Genomic DNA, 24884 nt, shown 5'->3' with positions numbered 1-24884 from the left:
ACTAAAAACGCCGGGACAACGCTCCACACGTCCCAAACTCTCCCTTCTGGCTCCAAAACTATGGAATTCACTTCCCATCGCAGTCAGAACTGCAGCCTCACTCCCAATCTTCCGCCGTAGTCTGAAAACCCACCTCTTCAGACTCCACCATGGCCCGTAGCACTTGCCCTAGCCTAGCCCCTAGGCTAGGGCATGGGAAGTGGGATAGAGTCCTTAAAATAAGAGTTAAATAGAGCTATATTATATAGCTCTATTTAACGCTTACTTTAAGAGTCAAACATTGCTATACATTGTTCAGTAACAGGGGTCTCCCCGTCTTTCCAGTGCTTTAGTAAACAGAAAATACATTTTCAGGTCATGATACCGATTTAATCCAACCAGGAGAGAAAACGATTTAATCCAACCAGGAGAGAAAACGATTTAATCCAACCAGGAGAGAAAACGATTTAATCCAACCAGGAGAGAAAACGTAGGTTAAACAAAAGGGATGAAACAAATGAATGAGCAGACACTATTGGAACTGTAACACAATCTGATAATGATCTTTGTGGCTTTTCTGCTTACCAAAAGAGCTAGACAGTCAGGGAGTCAGGATCAGTTATAGAGTCTATAACAATGATTACTATTGGAATAGAGAACAGTTAAATACTGTTTTTGTTTTAACCAATTAATATTGCTTACAGCTCCTTTATAGACCTTGAATGTTCACTCTAAACTAGAATGTAGTGTATGTGAAATCATGTATCGCGGGTATAAATTAATATCAGCTTCCATGTAAACATTAAGCACAGTAACCATGCCAAAATCTAAATCTGAATGAGGCACAATTTAAGACATATACTACAATACTTATTGCTTCTTTAAGAAGCAGAATCAATCCTCAAATCAATCCTTTCAGAGTGAAGCAGCCTCACTGCACTTTATCGGTTAAACTTACATTTATTTTATGTCTGTTTCTAAGGCAGTGGTAGTGGTCTTCAATGTGGAGTCCGGGGACCCCCAGGGGTCCTAGAGGTGTCTCAAGGGGATCCCTAGCTAACATCATCATTGATATTTAGGAACCAAATGGACCCATCCTGATTCTTGGTCCATTTCACTCTCAGAGTAAAATGAATACTGAGGATTGCACATTGTAGATTGGGGTCCGACTTGATATCAAATGGGGGTCCATAGCCTAATGTATATCAAATTGTGGGTCCTTGAAATTAAAAAGGTTGAATATCACTGATTAAAGTAAGGTGTCTACTTTGCTCTCACATTTATGAATATACAGTAGGGAGCGGTAGAGAAGTATACTTATCTTCCACTCCTTACCGTACTCCCCCCCCCCCCTCTCTGTCTCTCTCTCTCAACTCACAACGACTTCTTTTCATAGACCTTATTTCTCTCACACAATATGGCAACACCTACCTTTCGTTTCCAGCTGTTATACACAGCAGTGTAACAACCGGTGTTGCCAGATGAACTACTACCAATATTTTCAAGCAACTTTACTGAAAAACAAGCCCCAAATCGCTTATAACAAGCTATAACTAATTGATTGACTGACTGACTGGCGATTTAGTTTTTTTGCCAATAGGATTGTTTGTTACTATTTGTACAAGTTTGGTCATAAGCGTTATGATTAAGGTTATTTTTAAGTTAAGGCTGGATTTCTCTGTATATATTTGAAGATTATTATTGTTGTAATCTCTAAGTACTGGACCCTCGTCTGGTTTGACAGACAGGTAGTGTGTGCAGGCTGGGTGGTGTGTGACAATCCAGTTGAAGTATTCCTTTGGTACGGCGACTGCGGCGGCGGGCCCGGGAGAACAATAACGCAACACGAGACAGTATCACGCTAAAGGTTCACAAAGTTTATTACACAAACAGGAACATATAGTGCTGGATCATAATGACGTGACAATAAGATATGAGACAGAATAACGTGCCTACTGCAGCAAGACTGACCTTGGTGCAGCTGATGTCTCTCGTAGCCTATCTATAAAGTATGCTACAGTACAGGCAGTACACAATACATATCAAGTACACTGTATCTCAAGTTGGAGTACACAGACATGGGCAACTCATGATTATAACATAACAATTATCAGCAGTAATATTAGTTGATTCGTGGAATTCTCTCTTGCACAACTGCATCAGCATTGCAAAGATGACTGATGCATTGACAGTGAATATAATGTGTATTCTTAGCTTAGCAAAGTGCAGTGACTTGGCCTGCCAAGTGATGCACCCAAAAATGGCTGCGTCACCAGACTTGAGGAACTTGGGGTTGTCCTCCAGCTTCTTGCCAGAGCGACGGTCAATCTTCTCCTTCAGCTCAGCGAACTTGCAGGAAATGTGGGCAGTGTGGCAGTCCAGCACTGGGGCATAGCCCGCACTGATCTGGCCAGGATGGTTTAGGATGATCACCTGTACAACAGTATGTAAGAACACGCACGCACGCACGCACGCACGCACGCACGCACGCACGCACGCACGCACGCACGCACGCACGCACGCACGCACACACACACACACACACACACACACACACACACACACACACACAGCTAGGCTGCTTGTGAAGATAATGTAATTTTAAAAAGATGCATCTTTTAAATTGTCTGACATTCTGTGTTCTCAGATCAGTGCAGGACAGAATAAATACTGGTCTTGACACAAACACCTTTATACATATACATTAACAGAAATGTCTGATGGAGAAATAATCTATTATAATTGATCATTTCAGTTATATAATATCTCAAGGCACAATTTAAACTCATGGGGCACGTCACACCATAAAACAACGGTAATACTTAAACATTCAACATATTCACAGCCACTCTTTTCAGAGTAAGAACATATTAATTCATCTCTTATCAAAGCACATGTTGGAGTTATCAGGTGGTCCTTGACACCATTTAGTGTCCAGTACACAAACTTTCCACTGCAATCACGTGTCTAATGTTACTGTACGAGGAGGGACAGTATAAAGACACGTACAGTAGTCAGAGAGGCAGAAACTTCATGAGACATCATGAGAGCTACTGCAGTCTTCTTGCTGGTGTTGGGTCACCTGACTCTCTGTCACGGTAAGTCACTGACCTATTCAGTCCACTTTGTATGTCCTGTCAACATGCATTTTCAATCTTTGATTTTTGAATACATTATGAACTACATGATTTGGTTCAGATTGTTCATCCAATGGTAATTATTATCATGATGTTGCATTCCTCCCAGGTTGGCAATGCACCCAGGGCCCACCGCTGAACAAGGGATCCCGGGCAGCGCAGGTTGATGCCAGCCTGGGACAAGTGGTTGCTACAGACACAAACCGTCAAGCCTATTCTCTGAGTGGCTATTACTGGAACGCACTGCCATATGCCAACCTGAAGCACGTCTCAGTCGGACAAGCAGGGATATGGGGGATTGATGCTTCAGACCGCATCTTCAAATATGTGGGTGGCAGCTGGGCAGAAGTTCCAGGTAAACTTAACATTTTCATCTTCTTCGTACATCAAACGTAATTAGAAATAATTTGATAAATCATCACATTTGCAATACATTCTGAAACATATGATATTGTGGTATTTGTTAATTGACACCACTATTGCACTGTAGCCTACTTAATCTATTCATGTTTTTTCATCATTGCCTTTAGGACGCTTGATACAGATTGATGCTGGAGGTAATGGTTTTGTGGTGGGAGCTAATGTAGGCAACCAAGTTTACTGTCTCGGGAATTCCTACACAATGGGCTTCAATGGTCATGGCGATGTAGCATGGACAGAAGTAGGATATACAGAAGGATGGATAGTAAGATATAAGTACTTCAGCTGTGGCCCATATGGATGCTGGGGAGTCAACAGTGCAGACCAAATCTACTTCAAACCGGTAAGGGTTTTGGGTTACGAATAATTACTAACTAACTAACTAACTATGTATGGTGAGAAATAAAAGCATTAGGTCAGGGTAAGGGTTATCAAACAATACTATTTAAAAAAAAACATTTTTTTAAATTCTTTCCAATAAAAGTAGCTTAAAAAGCGATTTCAAGAGTAAGGCCCTATACTACATGGAAATGGTCATTTCGATAGCTCCGTTATCCAAAGCACTTTACAATGTAGACAATGTAATTTTAGGCCTATATTCCATTAAACAAATTATACAATGACATTAGGATGCATGAAACCAAATAAGTAAAAATAACACAATTGCAGTGCAGAAGAGAAATGAGCATTCATACAGAAACAACGGAAGCATGTTTTAAGCATCTGTATTTTGTTCAATATTGTTTTAACAGTTCAATTATATAAAAAGCAATACAAAATACCAGCATGTCAGCACATAAAACATACAGTCAGTAACATTATCACATAATAATGACAATACTAGAAAAGAATAACACAACAATAAAATAAAAATAGAAATCGATAATTCACTCAGGATGTAATAGTAGCCTAATCATCGTAATAGTTGCAAATTATATTTCTCTCATATAAGGTTCAGCCACATGTATTTATTTATAACATTCATAACATACATTATTATCTACACAATGGCATTCTTTGGGCTATGAAGATGAGTAGTCTACCAAATGTTCATGATGTGTTTTTCTTTTTTAATAGCTCCGGTTTGAAGCCGCCTGCTCATTCGATTTCGAAGGCTGGAAGCACATTGAAGGAAGACTCAAAATGATTGAGGTGGGGAGTGACGGGCTCGCCTTTGGGGTAAACAGTAACGGTCACGTTTACGAAAGGTGAGTCTGAGCCATAGCTAGATTTAGTCTTTGGTGTATTTTCCCCCTTTTTGTGAAATCACTGAAATCTTAATGTCTTTAAGCCACCATTGTTTTTCAGTCTTTATTTGGGTTTATAGGGTCTGTTTTTTAGGTCTGTTTTGTATTGTAAACCACTTTGAACTGCACAAACCTTAATTGTGGTTTATAAATAGGCTAAAACGTAATTACTGAGTTGTCCAGTTTCTGTATTATAGAACATTAGTCTAAAAAACATCAACAGCAGTGACAACACAGAAATGTGTATGGGGAGGAATCAGTTGGCAGAAAAAGATAATATAACGCACACCCTCCGGTCTTGGTGCTGAGCCAAACTGTTAACAGATAACAGACAAAAGCAGGGGCTCGCAACTCACTTTGTAATGCTCCAGAATAATTGTATTCACGATCACAGAAAGCAGACCAGTATAGGTCTTTCTCAAGTATAAGTGAAAGAGTGTGGACAAAAGAGCCCCATCTGGTGTCGTGGGGGAATCTTGTGGACCAGACCCATTGCAAGAAGTTGTACTCTATCGTCGACCCTAAGCCATTCCAGCCTGTCAAAGTGGGCAAGGGTGAGGTGGGTTCGGGGCCAAGTAGGAGCCTGACCAGTTTGTTTTGGGAAGTCTGGAGCCTTGCTTGCTTTCTGTGGACACAACCCCTTATAATGTATAGACATTGGCTTCAATTACAGTACCTCCATGTAATACTATATGTGACTCTAATGTTTATACATCAATATTGTGTCCTAACAGAACTGGCATTTCCGAAGGACTTCCGGAAGGTTCTGGTTGGCAGCACATTTCATGCTTGGGGACCATGACACAAGTCTCATATGATCTTGGTACCATTTATGGTGTGTCCACCAATGGAGTCATCGTGAAGGCCACTGCATGAGGTGTCAGCTGTGCAGCAGACCTAGACCTACAGTTCTCTTCTACTAACAATCAAATACTTATTGAAAATGATACATTATCAGATTATCACACATTTTGGGGGCTAGGGAATGTTTCCTTGCCGGGTGCCTGTCTTTGCTGTAAGCATAACCCTGGTGTTCTCTCTCCTGTGTTTAATCAAAACATTTAGGCCTAAATAATTCAATAAACGTATATGCATCATTAAAAAAAACACTCTTTAGTAATCATTTCTGCCCCTGACAACCTTTGTCAGGTAATCATTGTCTGTCAGATTCCTTACAAAAATATAAACTTTTCAGTTGGACACTCCCTCCAGCAAGGGCGACCGCTGCTGGAAAAGCAAGATCAGCATCAACATAATGCTTGTCAATGTACGGAGGCACACAGTGCTGTAAAATATCATAATAGATGGACATGACAAAACACAGTGATGATTTAGGCCATGTTATCTGCTATGGTGTTGATCCACTGACAGTGAAAACTTAAAGGACCACTTCACCACTTTTCAACATCTCTTCATATAATTGGTCCTCACTAATGTTCATGATAAAACACAACCATTTTGTTCTACTCGGTCTGTGTCTCATAGGAGGGCTGTGGGCAGTTCCGACACCCGTCCACCAGTGACATCATCGTTAGGCAGATTTTTTTTTAAACAAGATTTGTTTTAAAATATATTTAGATTTGTATTATCGTGAGAACGATGGCTTCCATTTTTGCATTGCAACTTTTCAGGAAAAGAAAGCCTGCAGTTTCTATTAGCTTGAATTCCCCATCGATGATGTCACTGGTGGACGGGTTTCTGAACTGCCCACAGCATTCCTATGAGACACAGACTGAGTAGAAAGAAATTGTGGTATTTTATCATGAACATTATTGAGGACCAATTATAGGAAGAGGAGTTGAAAAGTGGTGAAGTGGTCCTTTAACACTGGTTTCAACAAAGCCATCTTTTTGAGTGGTGTAAACCACTCCTACAACTGGCTTTTTTTGAGTGGTGTAAACCACTCCTACAACTGGCTTTTGTGTGCATAAAAAATGACCACGGTTGCTATGTTCAAAATAATTTCTGACGTAATTAAATCACACCCGGGTGAACAGGGTGAACATAGCAACCGTGGTCATTTTCTCTGCACACATTACGTCAGACATGATTTCATTACCTTACACCACTCAGTTCACACGGGTGTGATTTTTTTGAGTACATTGTGCTTCAGTATGTTGACAAGCTTCATGGAGATGCTAATTTTCCTTTCCAGCTCGATTTGGCACCTGCCCACAGAGCCAAAACTACTATTAACTGGTGTACTGATCGACCATGGTATTGCTGTGCTTAACTGACCAGCCAACTGGCCTGACTTGAGCCCCACAGAGAATCTATAGGTTGTATTGTCAAGAGGAAGGTGTGAGACATAAGACTGAACAATACAAATTAATTTACGGCTGTTATCAAAGCAAACCTGGGCTTCCATAACACCTCAACAGTGCCACTGGCTGGCTGATCACCTCCATGCCATGCCCCATTGATGAAATGATTGGCTCAAAAGTAGCCCAGACCAAGTATTAACTGCATACATTAATATACTTTTCAGATGGTCGACATTTCTCGTTTAAAAAAAACGTTTTTTTAGTGGTCTCGTAAAATATTCTAATTAATTGAGATAGGATTTTTTGATTTTCATGAGCTGTACGCCATAATCATCAAGATTAAAACAAAAAAAATGGTTTTAAATACTTGAGGATTGAGAATATATGAAAGTTTCACTTTTTGAATTATATTACGGAAGAAAATTAACTTTTACAAAATATTCTAATTACTTGAGATGGACCTGTGCACTATATACAGTACACACTATATACAGTACAGTAGGCCCTAATGCAGCCTGACAGCAAGTTGCAGGTTTGATTCCTGAGCCAGTCGACCTTCACTGCGTGTCACTCAAAAAACATGTTTTCCCACCTCAGGAATAAAATCCTAAATCGAGCCCAACTCAGACCTCTAACTACGTGGATAGAAAATGATGAATCAACCAGGTGGTTAAAAATTGAGAAAACTCTATGCACACAGTCACAACTAGCGGTCCTTCCCTTCTCAGGGAATAAAATAAATGGAGATGCTATGGGAGTTTGGTCTAGATTCATAATTAAAATATGGAAGGAAGTCCAGAAAGAATTTAAACTGCCTCTACTATCATCAGGCCTGTCTTCAATTGGGTGCATGGGAGGTTTTGTGCCTTCAAGGCTAGACGCTGGGTTCCAGGGGTGGAGTTTGCTACGCCTGAGGTTTGTCCACCAGTTATTTTCCTCCAATCAGTTAAAGTCATTTGAACAACTCAGAAACGAGTTTAATCTGCCCAGAACTGATTTTTATAGATACCTCCAACTAAGACACTATTTACAAAGACACGATGACTGGGACAAAATTCGAACCCCTTCGAGTTTGGAATCTCTTTTTATGGACATACAAAAGCATGGTTCATTCACCAAAGTAATTTCTATCTTATATATCAAACTCTGCTAGAAATGGTTCCCAATAATTCTCTTTATATAAAAGCCAAGTGGGAGGCAGAAATACAACAAGAGATTTCACAAGAAGAATGGCTAGACGCCTGCACTGAAGTGCATAAAGTAACAAACTCTAATTCTTGGAGAGAATATCAATGGAAAATTGTAAGCAGATTTTTTAAGACTCCATTATTGACTGGTAGAGCAGCCACACCAGGGAATGTGGTGAACAGATCGGTAATCATACGCATATCTTTTGGACGTGTCCTAAATTACAGCAATTCTGGAATAATGTTTTTAATGACATTAACAGAGTGTTTGACACTCAGATACCACAAGATTTCAAGACAGCTATTCTAGGAGTAGTGCCGACTGGGTTTGAAGGTAGGAAAAAGGTGTACCTCCTCCAGATATTGTTAACAGCGGCCAAAAAGACTATCACTTGGCTAGGAAAACACCCTCCAACCCACGAACAATGGCTAAATAAAGTAAAAGAAAAAATTAGAGACATGGAAGAAATTACTTATTTGGTGAGGCTACAAAATGAGCAATTTGTGAAGAAATGGACGCCCTTCGCGCGCATCGAGATTTAACATTACAAAGATTGATGGACCCCCCCCCCCTTCCCCCTCTTTCCTTTTCTTTACTTTATTTTTCTTTCATGTCTGTTGAATTACTCGATCAAGATGTTGTCTTTCATGTTTACATTTCTTCATTATTATTGTTAGTATTATTTATGATTATTATTTTTCAAAGTGTTACTTTCTATGTTGCTGCTGTCTCCTTGGGGAGACAATTTTGTATTGAAGAACTGAATGACGATATATGATGCATATGTATAAAATGTATTGTCTACAATGACAATAAAAACAATGAGTTGAGAAAATCCTAAATCGTATGACCTATAATTTTTTGTTCCACCCCGTCACTTAACACTAACAGAATGTAAACTACTTAAATTGCGTCCTTCTCGCGTAGACCAGTGCCTACGGGCTAAGGGGGGGCTACTCTAAAAACGGCTACAGGAAGCACTCTGACAACGGATACAATGGAGCAATTTGCGCCCATATTTTGGACGTAACAGCATTTCCAACAATTCCAACGTTAGGTTGGCCAATCTATTTCTATTTTGCGGGAGGTCCTCTCATTCTCACGTCTGCTCTGAAGCTGAAACGTGAAACTTTGCTGAGTCGGTCGACACTGGCAAACACGCTGAGGGACCTAATAATTCTGCTCTAAATGCAACTGATAGCCTACAAAATGAATACAAATGGCTTGCGTTCAGTGTATGACATGCCCAAAATAGTGACGCCAGGTAGGTTGAAAGTGGTTAAAATGTATCTTGTGTAATCAGATCATCTATAATGCATCTTCTATGCATTTACACTTTGATTTTGATGTGTTTTGGAAACAACCAGATAGCTATCTGAATACTAGATGCATTTTAACCGCATGAACCCTCGCGTCACTGGTGTGAACATTTGGCAAAAATACTCAAACTACAAGCTCACAACTCATCGCAAGGTTCACAAAGCTATGCATTTTGAGCTGGTAGATCTGCAATTTTCTGCAAATAAATTTAATGTGGAGTGAAAACAGGAGGGAGCCAAGGATAGACCCCTGTATATAGGGTTTAAGTGGTTTATTAAGCAATTACAGGAGAGTGTGTGCGTTAGTCATTAATGGCACGCCTACGTTGCTGCTGGAACGAGCCGATAGGCAAGTTCCGTAAGCAGCGGAGGAGTGCCATTCATGACGGTAAAGCACATCTTTGAGTGTAATATTGCGATAATACCACAGTTACCCTTATAACTAAGATATTCGATAAAAAAATCATTTTATTTTATGACAGATGTAGCCATTACGACCTAAAATGTCCTGTGTAAACAACTAGCTTAGCTGCTCCACTGCCTGCGGGGACTGCCCAGCACAGCTGTTTGTATGTTTTGATTAGGTGCGCGGTGATGCTCGTTTGAAGCACGGGTAGAGAGCTATTTCAACCAATCAGATTGTTTCCTTGAAACTACCTGTGGTATAATGCTAAATTATTCCCCCTGCAGTGTACTAGTGAAGGTCAGAGACCTTTTCGGAGCCAGCTGGTTGAACAGTATACAGACCTGGGAGGTGAAGCCTGCCGCCTCCTGGGGAGGGTCATTCTTGCTGTCTCCGGCCACATTGCCACGGCGGATGTCCTTGACGGACACATTCTTAACGCTGAAGCCCACGTTGTTTCCGGGCAGCAGCTCGATCAGCGCCTCGTGATGCATCTCCACAGACTTGACCTCAGTGGTCACGTTGACAGGAGCAAACGTCACAACCATCCCAGGCTTCCTGTCTCAACACGGCCCACCGGGACGGTACCGATATCTGGCAGACAAGATGGTGAGCTGTATGATGACGACGACGACTTGATGTTTTAACAGGATTTGTTGTTTTTGAACCTCACACACCACAGGGTTTTTCTTAATTTGCCTGAAAATATATATTTTTCCGAACTGATGTTTGTGTCAGGAGTACATTCTCACGGAGCGTGAATATTAAATAAAAAAAAATAAAGAGGTGTATTAATATTGGGGAAAATGCACGCACACACACACGCACGCACAGACAGACAGACTCCTTCCTTCCTCACCTCCGATCTTGTAGACATCTTGCAGAGGCAGACGGAGGGGTTTGCCAGTGGGACGGGAAGGCGGCAGGATGGCATCCAGAGCCTCTAGCAGGGTAGTGCCTGAGCCATTGCCCTCTTTACGTTCGACCTTCCAGCCCTTGAACCAGGTCATCTATAGGAACAAAAAATGATAGACTCAAAATGATGTACCTTGCTATTGTTATGTGCCACTGCCACACTGTCAAATACATTAGTTCTCAAAGTGGGGTCAGGGTTCCTGGAGGGGGTTCCAAATGGACCCTTGCAGATCTGTAAAGCGTTATTCATAGTCTGATTTATCGGTGGTGAGGTGACCACTGCAACTACAACATGACATCACGGAGCCGCGGTGAAGAGCAAACCACCGCTCTCCCCAGCCCTTCTCTTTGTTTTTACTCACCACCGCTCCACGTTATTACAGCTCCGGTGGTGACCTCACCACCGAAAATCCAGACTATGAATAGGCCTTTACTCTGACAGGGGGCTACACTGGGGACGGACGGACACTGGCCTACCGGCATGTGCACTTAAGCCCCTCCAACTGATCCAAAATGCCGCAGCACGCTTGGTCTTCAACCAGCCAAAATTCTCACACGTCTCCCCCCTTCTCCTCTCCCTCCATTGGCTCCCGGTCGCTGCCCGCACAGAATACAAAACTCTGATGCTGGCATTCAAAGCAACCAAAGGCATGGCCTCCCGCTCACTCAGATCAGCCAACGCAGGGAAGCTGGAGGTACCTTCACTAAAAACGCCGGGACAACGCTCCACACGTCCCAAACTCTCCCTTCTGGCTCCAAAACTATGGAATTCACTTCCCATCGCAGTCAGAACTGCAGCCTCACTCCCAATCTTCCGCCGTAGTCTGAAAACCCACCTCTTCAGACTCCACCATGGCCCGTAGCACTTGCCCTAGCCTAGCCCCTAGGCTAGGGCATGGGAAGTGGGATAGAGTCCTTAAAATAAGAGTTAAATAGAGCTATATTATATAGCTCTATTTAACGCTTACTTTAAGAGTCAAACATTGCTATACATTGTTCAGTAACAGGGGTCTCCCCGTCTTTCCAGTGCTTTAGTAAACAGAAAATACATTTTCAGGTCATGATACCGATTTAATCCAACCAGGAGAGAAAACGATTTAATCCAACCAGGAGAGAAAACGATTTAATCCAACCAGGAGAGAAAACGATTTAATCCAACCAGGAGAGAAAACGTAGGTTAAACAAAAGGGATGAAACAAATGAATGAGCAGACACTATTGGAACTGTAACACAATCTGATAATGATCTTTGTGGCTTTTCTGCTTACCAAAAGAGCTAGACAGTCAGGGAGTCAGGATCAGTTATAGAGTCTATAACAATGATTACTATTGGAATAGAGAACAGTTAAATACTGTTTTTGTTTTAACCAATTAATATTGCTTACAGCTCCTTTATAGACCTTGAATGTTCACTCTAAACTAGAATGTAGTGTATGTGAAATCATGTATCGCGGGTATAAATTAATATCAGCTTCCATGTAAACATTAAGCACAGTAACCATGCCAAAATCTAAATCTGAATGAGGCACAATTTAAGACATACTACAATACTTATTGCTTCTTTAAGAAGCAGAATCAATCCTCAAATCAATCCTTTCAGAGTGAAGCAGCCTCACTGCACTTTATCGGTTAAACTTACATTTATTTTATGTCTGTTTCTAAGGCAGTGGTAGTGGTCTTCAATGTGGCGTCCGGGGACCCCCAGGGGTCCTAGAGGTGTCTCAAGGGGATCCCTAGCTAACATCATCATTGATATTTAGGAACCAAATGGACCCATCCTGATTCTTGGTCCATTTCACTCTCAGAGTAAAATGAACACTGAGGATTGCACATTGTAGATTGGGGTCCGACTTGATATCAAATGGGGGTCCATAGCCTAATGTATATCAAATTGTGGGTCCTTGAAATTAAAAAGGTTGAATATCACTGATTAAAGTAAGGTGTCTACTTTGCTCTCACATTTATGAATATACAGTAGGGAGCGGTAGAGAAGTATACTTATCTTCCACTCCTTACCGTACTCCCCCCCCCCCCCCCTCTCTCTGTCTCTCTCTCTCAACTCACAACGACTTCTTTTCATAGACCTTATTTCTCTCACACAATATGGCAACACCTACCTTTCGTTTCCAGCTGTTATACACAGCAGTGTAACAACCGGTGTTGCCAGATGAACTACTACCAATATTTTCAAGCAACTTTACTGAAAAACAAGCCCCAAATCGCTTATAACAAGCTATAACTAATTGATTGACTGACTGACTGGCGATTTAGTTTTTTTGCCAATAGGATTGTTTGTTACTATTTGTACAAGTTTGGTCATAAGCGTTATGATTAAGGTTATTTTTAAGTTAAGGCTGGATTTCTCTGTATATATTTGAAGATTATTATTGTTGTAATCTCTAAGTACTGGACCCTCGTCTGGTTTGACAGACAGGTAGTGTGTGCAGGCTGGGTGGTGTGTGACAATCCAGTTGAAGTATTCCTTTGGTACGGCGACTGCGGCGGCGGGCCCGGGAGAACAATAACACGACACGAGACAGTATCACGCTAAAGGTTCACAAAGTTTATTACACAAACAGGAACATATAGTGCTGGATCATAATGACGTGACAATAAGATATGAGACAGAATAACGTGCCTACTGCAGCAAGACTGACCTTGGTGCAGCTGATGTCTCTCGTAGCCTATCTATAAAGTATGCTACAGTACAGGCAGTACACAATACATATCAAGTACACTGTATCTCAAGTTGGAGTACACAGACATGGGCAACTCATGATTATAACATAACAATTATCAGCAGTAATATTAGTTGATTTGTGGAATTCTCTCTTGCACAACTGCATCAGCATTGCAAAGATGACTGATGCATTGACAGTGAATATAATGTGTATTCTTAGCTTAGCAAAGTGCAGTGACTTGGCCTGCCAAGTGATGCACCCAAAAATGGCTGCGTCACCAGACTTGAGGAACTTGGGGTTGTCCTCCAGCTTCTTGCCAGAGCGACGGTCAATCTTCTCCTTCAGCTCAGCGAACTTGCAGGAAATGTGGGCAGTGTGGCAGTCCAGCACTGGGGCATAGCCCGCACTGATCTGGCCAGGATGGTTTAGGATGATCACCTGTACAACAGTATGTAAGAACACGCACGCACGCACGCACGCACGCACGCACGCACGCACGCACGCACGCACGCACGCACGCACGCACGCACGCACACACACACACACACACACACACACACACACACACACAGCTAGGCTGCTTGTGAAGATAATGTAATTTTAAAAAGATGCATCTTTTAAATTGTCTGACATTCTGTGTTCTCAGATCAGTGCAGGACAGAATAAATACTGGTCTTGACACAAACACCTTTATACATATACATTAACAGAAATGTCTGATGGAGAAATAATCTATTATAATTGATCATTTCAGTTATATAATATCTCAAGGCACAATTTAAACTCATGGGGCACGTCACACCATAAAACAACGGTAATACTTAAACATTCAACATATTCACAGCCACTCTTTTCAGAGTAAGAACATATTAATTCATCTCTTATCAAAGCACATGTTGGAGTTATCAGGTGGTCCTTGACACCATTTAGTGTCCAGTACACAAACTTTCCACTGCAATCACGTGTCTAATGTTACTGTACGAGGAGGGACAGTATAAAGACACGTACAGTAGTCAGAGAGGCAGAAACTTCATGAGACATCATGAGAGCTACTGCAGTCTTCTTGCTGGTGTTGGGTCACCTGACTCTCTGTCACGGTAAGTCACTGACCTATTCAGTCCACTTTGTATGTCCTGTCAACATGCATTTTCAATCTTTGATTTTTGAATACATTATGAACTACATGATTTGGTTCAGATTGTTCATCCAATGGTAATTATTATCATGATGTTGCATTCCTCCCAGGTTGGCAATGCACCCAGGGCCCACCGCTGAACAAGGGATCCCGGGCAGCGCAGGTTGATGCCAGCCTGGGACAAGTGGTTGCTACAGACACAAACCGTCAAGCCTATTCTCTGAGTGGCTATTACTGGAACGCACTGCCATATGCCAACCTGAAGCACGTCTCAGTCGGACAAGCAGGGATATGGGGGATTGATGCTTCAGACCGCATCTTCAAATATGTGGGTGGCAGCTGGGCAGAAGTTCCAGGTAAACAAAACATTTTCATCTTCTTCGTACATCAAACGTAATTAGAAATAATTTGATAAATCATCACATTTGCAATACATTCTGAAACATATGATATTGTGGTATTTGTTAATTGACACCACTATTGCACTGTAGCCTACTTAATCTATTCATGTTTTTTCATCATTGCCTTTAGGATTCTTGATACAGATTGATGCTGGAGGTAATGGTTTTGTGGTGGGAGCTAATGCACGCAACCGAGTTTTCTGTCTCGGGAATTCCTACACAATGGGCTTCAATGGTCATGGCGATGTAGCATGGACAGAAGTAGGAGGAAGATTGAAGTACTACAGCTGTGGCCCATATGGATGCTGGGGAGTCAACAGTGCAGACCAAATCTACTTCAACCCGGTAAGGGTTTTGGGTTACGAATAATTACTAACTAACTAACTAACTATGTACGGTGAGAAATAAAAGCATTAGGTCAGGGTAAGGGTTATCAAACAATACTATTTAAAAAAAAACATTTTTTTAAATTCTTTCCAATAAAAGTAGCTTAAAAAGCGATTTCAAGAGTAAGGCCCTATACTACATGGAAATGGTCATTTCGATAGCTCCGTTATCCAAAGCACTTTACAATGTAGACAATGTAATTTTAGGCCTATATTCCATTAAACAAATTATACAATGACATTAGGATGCATGAAACCAAATAAGTAAAAATAACACAATTGCAGTGCAGAAGAGAAATGAGCATTCATACAGAAACAACGGAAGCATGTTTTAAGCATCTGTATTTTGTTCAATATTGTTTTAACAGTTCAATTATATAAAAAGCAATACAAAATACCAGCATGTCGGCACATAAAACATACAGTCAGTAACATTATCACATAATAATGACAATACTAGAAAAGAATAACACAACAATAAAATAAAAATAGAAATCGATAATTCACTCAGGATGTAATAGTATAGCCTAATCATCGTAATAGTTGCAAATTATATTTCTCTCATATAAGGTTCAGCCACATGTATTTATTTATAACATTCATAACATACATTATTATCTACACAATGGCATTCTTTGGGCTATGAAGATGAGTAGTCTACCAAATGTTCATGATGTGTTTTTCTTTTTTAATAGCTCGCCTGCTCATTCGATGGCTGGAAGTACATTGACGGACGGTACATTGGAGGACTCAAAATGATTGAGGTGGGGAGTGACGGGCTCGCCTTTGGGGTAAACAGTCACGGTCACGTTTACGAAAGGTGAGTCTGAGCCATAGCTAGATTTAGTCTTTGGTGTATTTTCCCCCTTTTTGTGAAATCACTGAAATTGTAATGTCTTTAAGCCACCATTGTTTTCCAGTCTTTATTTGGGTTTATAGGGTCTGTTTTTTAGGTCTGTTTTGTATTGTAAACCACTTTGAACTGCACAAACCTTAATTGTGGTTTATAAATAGGCTAAAACGTAATTACTGAGTTGTCCAGTTTCTGTATTATAGAACATTAGTCTAAAAAACATCAACAGCAGTGACAACACAGAAATGTGTATATAACGCACACCCTCCGGTCTTGGTGCTGAGCCAAACTGTTAACAGATAACAGACAAAAGCAGGGGCTCGCAACTCACTTTGTAATGCTCCAGAATAATTGTATTCACGATCACAGAAAGCAGACCAGTATAGGTCTTTCTCAAGTATAAGTGAAAGAGTGTGGACAAAAGAGCCCCATCTGGTGTCGTGGGGGAATCTTGTGGACCAGACCCATTGCAAGAAATTGTACTCTATCGTCGACCCTAAGCCATTCCAGCCTGTCAAAGTGGGCAAGGGTGAGGTGGGTTCGGGGGGTGAGGCCAAGTAGGAGCCTGACCAGTTTGTTTTGGGAAGTCTGGAGCCTTGCTTGCTTTCTGTGGACACAACCCCTTATAATGTATAGACATTGGCTTCAATTACAGTACCTCCATGTAATACTATATGTGACTCTAATGTTTATACATCAATATTGTGTCCTAACAGAACTGGCATTTCCGAAGGACTTCCGGAAGGTTCTGGTTGGCAGCACATTTCATGTTTTGGGACCATGACACAAGTCTCATATGATCTTGGTACCATTTATGGTGTGTCCACCAATGGAGTCATCGTGAAGGCCACTGCATGAGGTGTCAGCTGTGCAGCAGACCTAGACCTACAGTTCTCTTCTACTAACAATCAAATACTTATTGAAAATGATACATTATCAGATTATCACACATTTTGGGGGCTAGGGAATGTTTCCTTGCCGGGTGCCTGTCTTTGCTGTAAGCATAACCCTGGTGTTCTCTCTCCTGTGTTTAATCAAAACATTTAGGCCTAAATAATTCAATAAACGTATATGCATCATTAAAAAAAACACTCTTTAGTAATCATTTCTGCCCCTGACAACCTTTGTCAGGTAATCATTGTCTGTCAGATTCCTTACAAAAATATAAACTTTTCAGTTGGACACTCCCTCCAGCAAGGGCGACCGCTGCTGGAAAAGCAAGATCAGCATCAACATAATGCTTGTCAATGTACGGAGGCACACAGTGCTGTAAAATATCATAATAGATGGACATGACAAAACACAGTGATGATTTAGGCCATGTTATCTGCTATGGTGTTGATCCACTGACAGTGAAAACTTAAAGGACCACTTCACCACTTTTCAACATCTCTTCATATAATTGGTCCTCACTAATGTTCATGATAAAACACAACCATTTTGTTCTACTCGGTCTGTGTCTCATAGGAGGGCTGTGGGCAGTTCCGACACCCGTCCACCAGTGACATCATCGTTAGGCAGATTTTTTTTTAAACAAGATTTGTTTTAAAATATATTTAGATTTGTATTATCGTGAGAACGATGGCTTCCATTTTTGCATTGCAACTTTTCAGGAAAAGAAAGCCTGCAGTTTCTATTAGCTTGAATTCCCCATCGATGATGTCACTGGTGGACGGGTTTCTGAACTGCCCACAGCATTCCTATGAGACACAGACTGAGTAGAAAGAAATTGTGGTATTTTATCATGAACATTATTGAGGACCAATTATAGGAAGAGGAGTTGAAAAGTGGTGAAGTGGTCCTTTAACACTGGTTTCAACAAAGCCATCTTTTTAGAGTACATTGTGCTTCAGTATGTTGACAAGCTTCATGGAGATGCTAATTTTCCTTTCCAGCTCGATTTGGCACCTGCCCACAGAGCCAAAACTACTATTAACTGGTGTACTGATCGACCATGGTATTGCTGTGCTTAACTGACCAGCCAACTGGCCTGACCTGAGCCCCACAGAGAATCTATAGGTTGTATTGTCAAGAGGAAGGTGTGAGACATAAGACTGAACAATACAAATTAATTTACGGCTGTTATCAAAGCAAACCTGGGCTTCCATAACACCTCAACAGTGCCACTGGCTGATCACCTCCATGCCATGCCCCATTGATGAAATGATTGGCTCAAAAGTAGCCCAGACCAAGTATTAACTGCATACATTAATATACTTTTCAGATGGTCGACATTTCTCGTTTAAAAAAACGTTTTTTTAGTGGTCTCGTAAAATATTCTAATTAATTGAGATAGGATTTTTTGATTTTCATGAGCTGTACGCCATAATCATCAAGATTAAAACAAAAAAAATGGTTTTAAATACTTGAGGATTGAGAATATATGAAAGTTTCACTTTTTGAATTATATTACGGAAGAAAATGAACTTTTACAAAATATTCTAATTACTTGAGATGGACCTGTGCACTATATACAGTACACACTATATACAGTACAGTAGGCCCTAATGCAGCCTGACAGCAAGTTGCAGGTTTGATTCCTGAGCCAGTCGACCTTCACTGCGTGTCACTCAAAAAACATGTTTTCCCACCTCAGGAATAAAATCCTAAATCGAGCCCAACTCAGACCTCTAACTACGTGGATAGAAAATGATGAATCAACCAGGTGGTTAAAAATTGAGAAAACTCTATGCACACAGTCACAACTAGCGGTCCTTCCCTTCTCAGGGAATAAAATAAATGGAGATGCTATGGGAGTTTGGTCTAGATTCACAATTAAAATATGGAAGGAAGTCCAGAAAGAATTTAAACTGCCTCTACTATCATCAGGCCTGTCTTCAATTGGGTGCATGGGAGGTTTTGTGCCTTCAAGGCTAGACGCTGGGTTCCAGGGGTGGAGTTTGCTACGCCTGAGGTTTGTCCACCAGTTATTTTCCTCCAATCAGTTAAAGTCATTTGAACAACTCAGAAACGAGTTTAATCTGCCCAGAACTGATCAGAACAGATCGGTAATCATACGCATATCTTTTGGACGTGTCCTAAATTACAGCAATTCTGGAATAATGTTTTTAATGACATTAACAGAGTGTTTGACACTCAGATACCACAAGATTTCAAGACAGCTATTCTAGGAGTAGTGCCGACTGGGTTTGAAGGTAGGAAAAAGGTGTACCTCCTCCAGATATTGTTAACAGCGGCCAAAAAGACTATCACTTGGCTAGGAAAACACCCTCCAACCCACGAACAATGGCTAAATAAAGTAAAAGAAAAAATTAGAGACATGGAAGAAATTACTTATTTGGTGAGGCTACAAAATGAGCAATTTGTGAAGAAATGGACGCCCTTCGCGCGCATCGAGATTTAACATTACAAAGATTGATGGACCCCCCCCCTTCCCCCTCTTTCCTTTTCTTTACTTTATTTTTATTCTATTTTATTTCTTTATTTTTCTTTCATGTCTGTTGAATTACTCGATCAAGATGTTGTCTTTCATGTTTACATTTCTTCATTATTATTGTTAGTATTATTTATGATTATTATTTTTCAAAGTGTTACTTTCTATGTTGCTGCTGTCTCCTTGGGGAGACAATTTTGTATTGAAGAACTGAATGACGATATATGATGCATATGTATAAAATGTATTGTCTACAATGACAATAAAAACAATGAGTTGAGAAAATCCTAAATCGTATGACCTATAATTTTTTGTTCCACCCCGTCACTTAACACTAACAGAATGTAAACTACTTAAATTGCGTCCTTCTCGCGTAGACCAGTGCCTACGGGCTAAGGGGGGGCTACTCTAAAAACGGCTACAGGAAGCACTCTGACAACGGATACAATGGTAACTAGAAAAAGTGCCCTTCTGGGCACAGGTCTCCACCAGGAGGATAGGAGTGTGTGTGATGTTTGGCAAAATGTTTAGGAGTGATATAAACATGTTTGTTTGTTTTTTGCAACAATTTTCTTCATTTTGTTGAGGAAATGCAGAGCCAGATCACTCATAGCATCTCTGAGGATAGAATTCTGGATGAGCAGGACATGTGCAGCATTTTGTACAAAACGGGCCACTCCTGAAGACTTTGGAAGGAAATCTTAGCCAATCAGTGTAGAATCTGAGAAATCAAACAGACTCGTCTTGATCACATGACTACAGAGATCATGTATACCGATTTGCATGAGATTTGGATGAAATCTGTGCGACTAATATAAACAATGTGTTTTGCAGAAATCGGCCTCATGGTGGCGCTATAACCGGCAGATGGGGAGGGATGCAGGGAAAATGTTTTTCCATGGCCTCTAGGGAGTGCGCATAGTGCTTAATGTAAATCGCTCTGGATTAAGAGCGTCTGCTAAATGCCTAAATTGTAATTGTTGTACACAGATCGATGCAGTTATAGGTAAAAACAGGAATTGCCCTGTTATAGCGCCACCATGAGGCTGGTTTGGAAAAGAAATTGTGTCATGTCGTCCTCAGCCTAGTGGAAATGTGCGTGTATAATTTCACGGAAATTGCACACTGTTTGTGATTTGTGGCATTTTGTTCGAAACGGACCAATCATGTGAGCTTTGGAAGTGAATCTTAGCCAATCAGGAAGGAAGATGGGAAATGGTGCAGATCCGTGTTGATCACATAACTATGGAGATAGTGTATACCGAATGATGTGATGTATGGATAAAATGTGTACGAGTAATCTACAGAAATGTGTTTTGCCTAAATCGGCCTCATGGTGGCGCTATAACAGGCCATTGAGGAATATTTGGGGCAGAGGTTCGTCGTTGGCATCCAGAGAGTGTGTGTGCAAAGTTTGGCATGGATCGGGCCAACGGTGCCGGAGATTAGCTGGTAACAGACGGACGGAAGGAAGGAAGGAAGGACGGACGGACGCACACACGGACGGAGTGCAAAACATACTCTCTCCCCATGCCTTCGGCCTGGTGGAGACAATTATTACATAACCGGGTGGGAATTCTTCCTGATTTACATTGTTCCTCAACGAATAGGTCTAGTAGTTATTACTAATGCTGCTACACTGTCTTAGGACCTGAACAGACATAAATGGTATTCTTTAGAGTTGGTATCGGTATTCAGGTATTCAGTATCGGCTAACACTGAAATTGAGGTTCCGGGATCGGATCGGAAGCGAAAAAAGTGTATCGGGACATCCCTAGTATTCTTACGTACCTGTACTCCAGACGTAACAATAAAGAACACCTTGACATGTCTCCATACAGCCTGTCACTCTGGTTGTTGCACTGTAATGATGTAATGGCTGTCCATTATAATTTATTATAGGCATCCGTTCACCCACCTGCCCGATGTCTTCTCACAAGCACATTGCACACAACTCCAAAACATTGTCATCACATGCCCCAGAAAAATAGGAGGTAGGGCAGGCCTCCCAGTGGAGATGCTCTGGCTACTAACTTTGCAGTCATTTACAAATTAAACCCTAAATGATATACTATTGATATTAGAGTCATATGTTTTAACATCTTTAATATGATTAAGACCGGTTCACAGGTTACATAGATTAAAGTGCTGGAAATGGTAACATTTTCTGTTAAAGAGCTTTTTAAGATTTCCATGTTAAAGTGCACGGTGAACATGCAAGACGCCAGTCTACTATATGCATGTCTTTAAAGCTAGAACACAGAACATTACTTGAATATTGAACCGACAAAGAACATATCAATCTTATTAAGGAAGTTTGTTTCGCTAGCAGAACATAAAACCACACATGAAAAGAGCAGCTTAACAGTAATTATGATTGCACACAAACAAAAGTATATCACTGCTCTTCATTTCAGAGAGAACCACAACGCAATACCATAATAGCAAGTTAGTAATGCTGCATCACCATAAAATAAGTCAAATTGCAATAAAAACCTACACAGAACAGGACATTTAATCTACTGCCAATAGATTGTTTTTCCTTCGTCTGCTTTTGCGATGCATTGTGATAACTGACCAAACGGTGACTATGCTCTGCAGAAGAGGTGGAGTGTTGGAGTGTTGGAGTGTCTTCGGCGAGCGTTTGGTGGCGGCAGCCCAGCACAACGTTCATTTGACCTTCTGTGCCTTCTGAGCGGACTTGGTGACCTTTCCACTGGTCGGGGCTTTCTTTTCCACAGCTTTGATCACCCCCACCGCCACCGTCCGACGCATGTCACGCACTGCAAAACGACCTGAGAGGATCACATGGGAGAATGCCATTAACCATGACCACACCAGTTTGCACGGCGGACATGCATGGCCTTTTTGATAAAGGTTTTTAAGGAAATTCTTCATGTATCTCTGAAAACACATACTAGCAGTATGTGTACTAAAATAAGGCCTCTCCTCTCTTTACTACAAGTCAACATCAATTCAAATCTGAAGTTGCCTTTTTAATTCACAAAGTCACAGAAATCTACATTTTCCAAGCATAGCAGATAAATAAACATGTTATTGTCATTAGGGGCACAACAGGTAATCAATTAATGGATGAAATAAAAAAGAAATAATTATTTAAATAAAATAATCAATAATCATAACTTGCGGAACAGTTTAAAAACACACGCACGCACGCACACACATATAATCTTGATTCTTCTTGGTTATTTGATTAGGAAAATACAAATAATAATCAATAATCAGTTGTACCCCTACAATAAAAAGTTTAGTTTATTAAGGATCCCCATTAGTCTACACCGTAGTAGAGACTATTCTTCCTGGAGTCCAGGCAAAGAATCACAATACAAATCATAAAATACAGTACAGTATGATCAATGTTGGTGAACAAACACACAAACGTAGAGAACAAAACGTACATTAACAGAAAAATAAGAAAATAACCACACCCCAGGGTTTACCAGGGATCATATCCACGATGGCTGCATCACCAGACTTAAGGGCCTTGGGGTTGTCCTCCAGCTTCTTGCCAGAGCGACGGTCAATCTTCTCCTTCAGCTCAGCGAACTTGCAGGCAATGTGGGCAGGGTGGCAGTACAGCACTGGGGTATAGCCCGCACTGATCGTGCCAGGATGGTTTAGGATGATCACCTGCGGATGATCAACAGCAACGGCATGTAAGAACAAACCTACGCACGCACGCAGTTGTTGGTGAATGTCTTTGATGACAATCTTTTGAAAATGGCAGAAATACTAGATCTACAAGCCACAATGCAAGCTCACAATGGGCCCGATTCACAGAGCAATTTGCGCCCATATTTTGGACGTAACAGCATTTCCAACAATTCCAACGTTAGGTTGGCCAATCTATTTCTATTTTGCGGGAGGTCCTCTCATTCTCACGTCTGCTCTGAAGCTGAAACGTGAAACTCGGGTCGACACTCGGTCGACACTGGCAAACACGCTGAGGGACCTAATAATTCTTCTCTAAATGCAACTGATAGCCTACAAAATGAATACAAATGGCTTGCGTTCAGTGTATGACATGCCCAAAATAGTGACGCCAGGTAGGTTGAAAGTGGTTAAAATGTATCTTGTGTAATCAGATCATCTATAATGCATCTTCTATGCAATAACACTTTGATTTTGATGTGTTTTGGAAACAACCAGATAGCTATCTGAATACTAGATGCATTTTAACCGCATGAACCCTCGCGTCACTGACGTGAACATTTGGCAAAAATACTCAAACTACAAGCTCACAACTCATCGCAAGTTCACAAAGCTATGCATTTTGAGCTGGTAGATCTGCAATTTTCTGCAAATAAATTTAATGTGGAGTGAAAACAGGAGGGAGCCAAGGATAGACCCCTGTATATAGGGTTAAGTGGTTTATTAAGCAATTACAGGAGAGTGTGTGCGTTAGTCATTAATGGCACGCCTACAGTATGAAGCCAACAGACAACTATCCAACACAAGATACTACACTCACATAGCAGCCAGCATACAGACTCAGGTCAAACTCAGACAAATCATTACAACACTCTATCACCAAAACTACATCACATCCAAACAACGCGACTTCCTCTATGGACCTGATAACCCCAGACCTAGAATATTCTATCTACTACCCAAAATCCACAAGGATCCACAGACTTGGACTATTCCCTTCGAGGTGCCTCCCGGCAGACCTATAGTGTCAGACTGCAGCACTGAATCCTACCACATAGCACAATACATAGACCACTTCCTCAACCCCCTCTCCACTATACACGCCAGTTATTTAAGAGACACATATGATTTCCTAGAAAAAATCAAGCCCATAGCTGTGCCACCACACACATACATTTTCACCATAGACATTGACAGCCTTTACACCAACATACATACAGCCACTGGTTTACAGGCAGTTAGAAATCTTTTCCAGACACACCCGGACAACACTAGACCAGACAATGCCATTTTACAACTATTAGAACTCAGTCTCAATTGCAATGATTTCACCTTTAATAACAAACACTACTTACAGATGGAGGGCACGGCTATGGGCAAGAAATTTGCACCCGCTTATGCAAACATCTACATGAGTGAGTGGGAGAGAGAGGCCTTGGCAAAGTGTCCACTACAACCCATCATGTATTTCAGATTTTTAGATGACATCAT

The 24884-nt window shown here is 41.0% G+C and overlaps 3 protein-coding genes across 3 annotated transcripts; 2 read left to right on the top strand and 1 right to left on the bottom strand.

Annotated features, from left to right (window-relative positions):
- Window positions 1–2962: 2962 nt before the first annotated feature.
- Window positions 2963–5890, top strand: LOC306929580 (fish-egg lectin-like). The gene is made up of 5 exons (XM_079510166.1): window positions 2963–3077; window positions 3226–3471; window positions 3647–3879; window positions 4614–4744; window positions 5518–5890. Exons 1-5 carry the CDS (start codon window positions 3023–3025, stop codon window positions 5657–5659), a joined length of 807 nt encoding a protein of 268 aa, XP_079366292.1. The 5' UTR covers window positions 2963–3022; the 3' UTR covers window positions 5660–5890.
- An 8639-nt stretch (window positions 5891–14529) lies between these two features.
- On the top strand, window positions 14530–17416 carry LOC306929582 (fish-egg lectin-like). Its single transcript, XM_079510170.1, has 5 exons — window positions 14530–14649; window positions 14798–15043; window positions 15219–15433; window positions 16170–16294; window positions 17044–17416. Exons 1-5 carry the CDS (start codon window positions 14595–14597, stop codon window positions 17183–17185), a joined length of 783 nt encoding a protein of 260 aa, XP_079366296.1. The 5' UTR covers window positions 14530–14594; the 3' UTR covers window positions 17186–17416.
- Window positions 17417–21810: 4394 nt separating this feature from the next.
- Window positions 21811–23916, bottom strand: LOC306929313 (elongation factor 1-alpha, somatic form-like; the record flags this gene model as incomplete). The annotated part of the gene is made up of 3 exons (XM_079509754.1): window positions 21811–22516; window positions 23183–23372; window positions 23908–23916. The coding sequence occupies 3 exons, from the start codon at window positions 23914–23916 to the stop codon at window positions 22392–22394; spliced, it is 324 nt and encodes a 107-aa protein (XP_079365880.1). The 3' UTR covers window positions 21811–22391.
- Window positions 23917–24884: the final 968 nt, after the last annotated feature.

The sequence above is a fragment of the Electrona antarctica genome, assembly GCF_951216825.1.
Source record: "Electrona antarctica genome assembly, chromosome: 9".
NCBI classification, from domain to species: Eukaryota; Metazoa; Chordata; class Actinopteri; order Myctophiformes; family Myctophidae; genus Electrona; species Electrona antarctica.
This window is presented reverse-complemented; position numbering and strand designations above follow the sequence as displayed.

Excerpts from the sequence above, each read along its gene's own strand:
- LOC306929580 (XM_079510166.1), top strand. The coding sequence starts at position 3,023 with ATGAGAGCTACTGCAGTCTTCTTGCTGGTGTTGGGTCACCTGACTCTC. Across the intron at positions 3,472-3,646 it reads CAGCTGGGCAGAAGTTCCAG|GACGCTTGATACAGATTGAT; the intron begins GTAAACTTAACA and ends CATTGCCTTTAG. Across the intron at positions 4,745-5,517 it reads AACGGTCACGTTTACGAAAG|AACTGGCATTTCCGAAGGAC; the intron begins GTGAGTCTGAGC and ends GTGTCCTAACAG.
- LOC306929582 (XM_079510170.1), top strand. The coding sequence starts at position 14,595 with ATGAGAGCTACTGCAGTCTTCTTGCTGGTGTTGGGTCACCTGACTCTC. Across the intron at positions 15,044-15,218 it reads CAGCTGGGCAGAAGTTCCAG|GATTCTTGATACAGATTGAT; the intron begins GTAAACAAAACA and ends CATTGCCTTTAG. Across the intron at positions 15,434-16,169 it reads ACCAAATCTACTTCAACCCG|CTCGCCTGCTCATTCGATGG; the intron begins GTAAGGGTTTTG and ends CTTTTTTAATAG.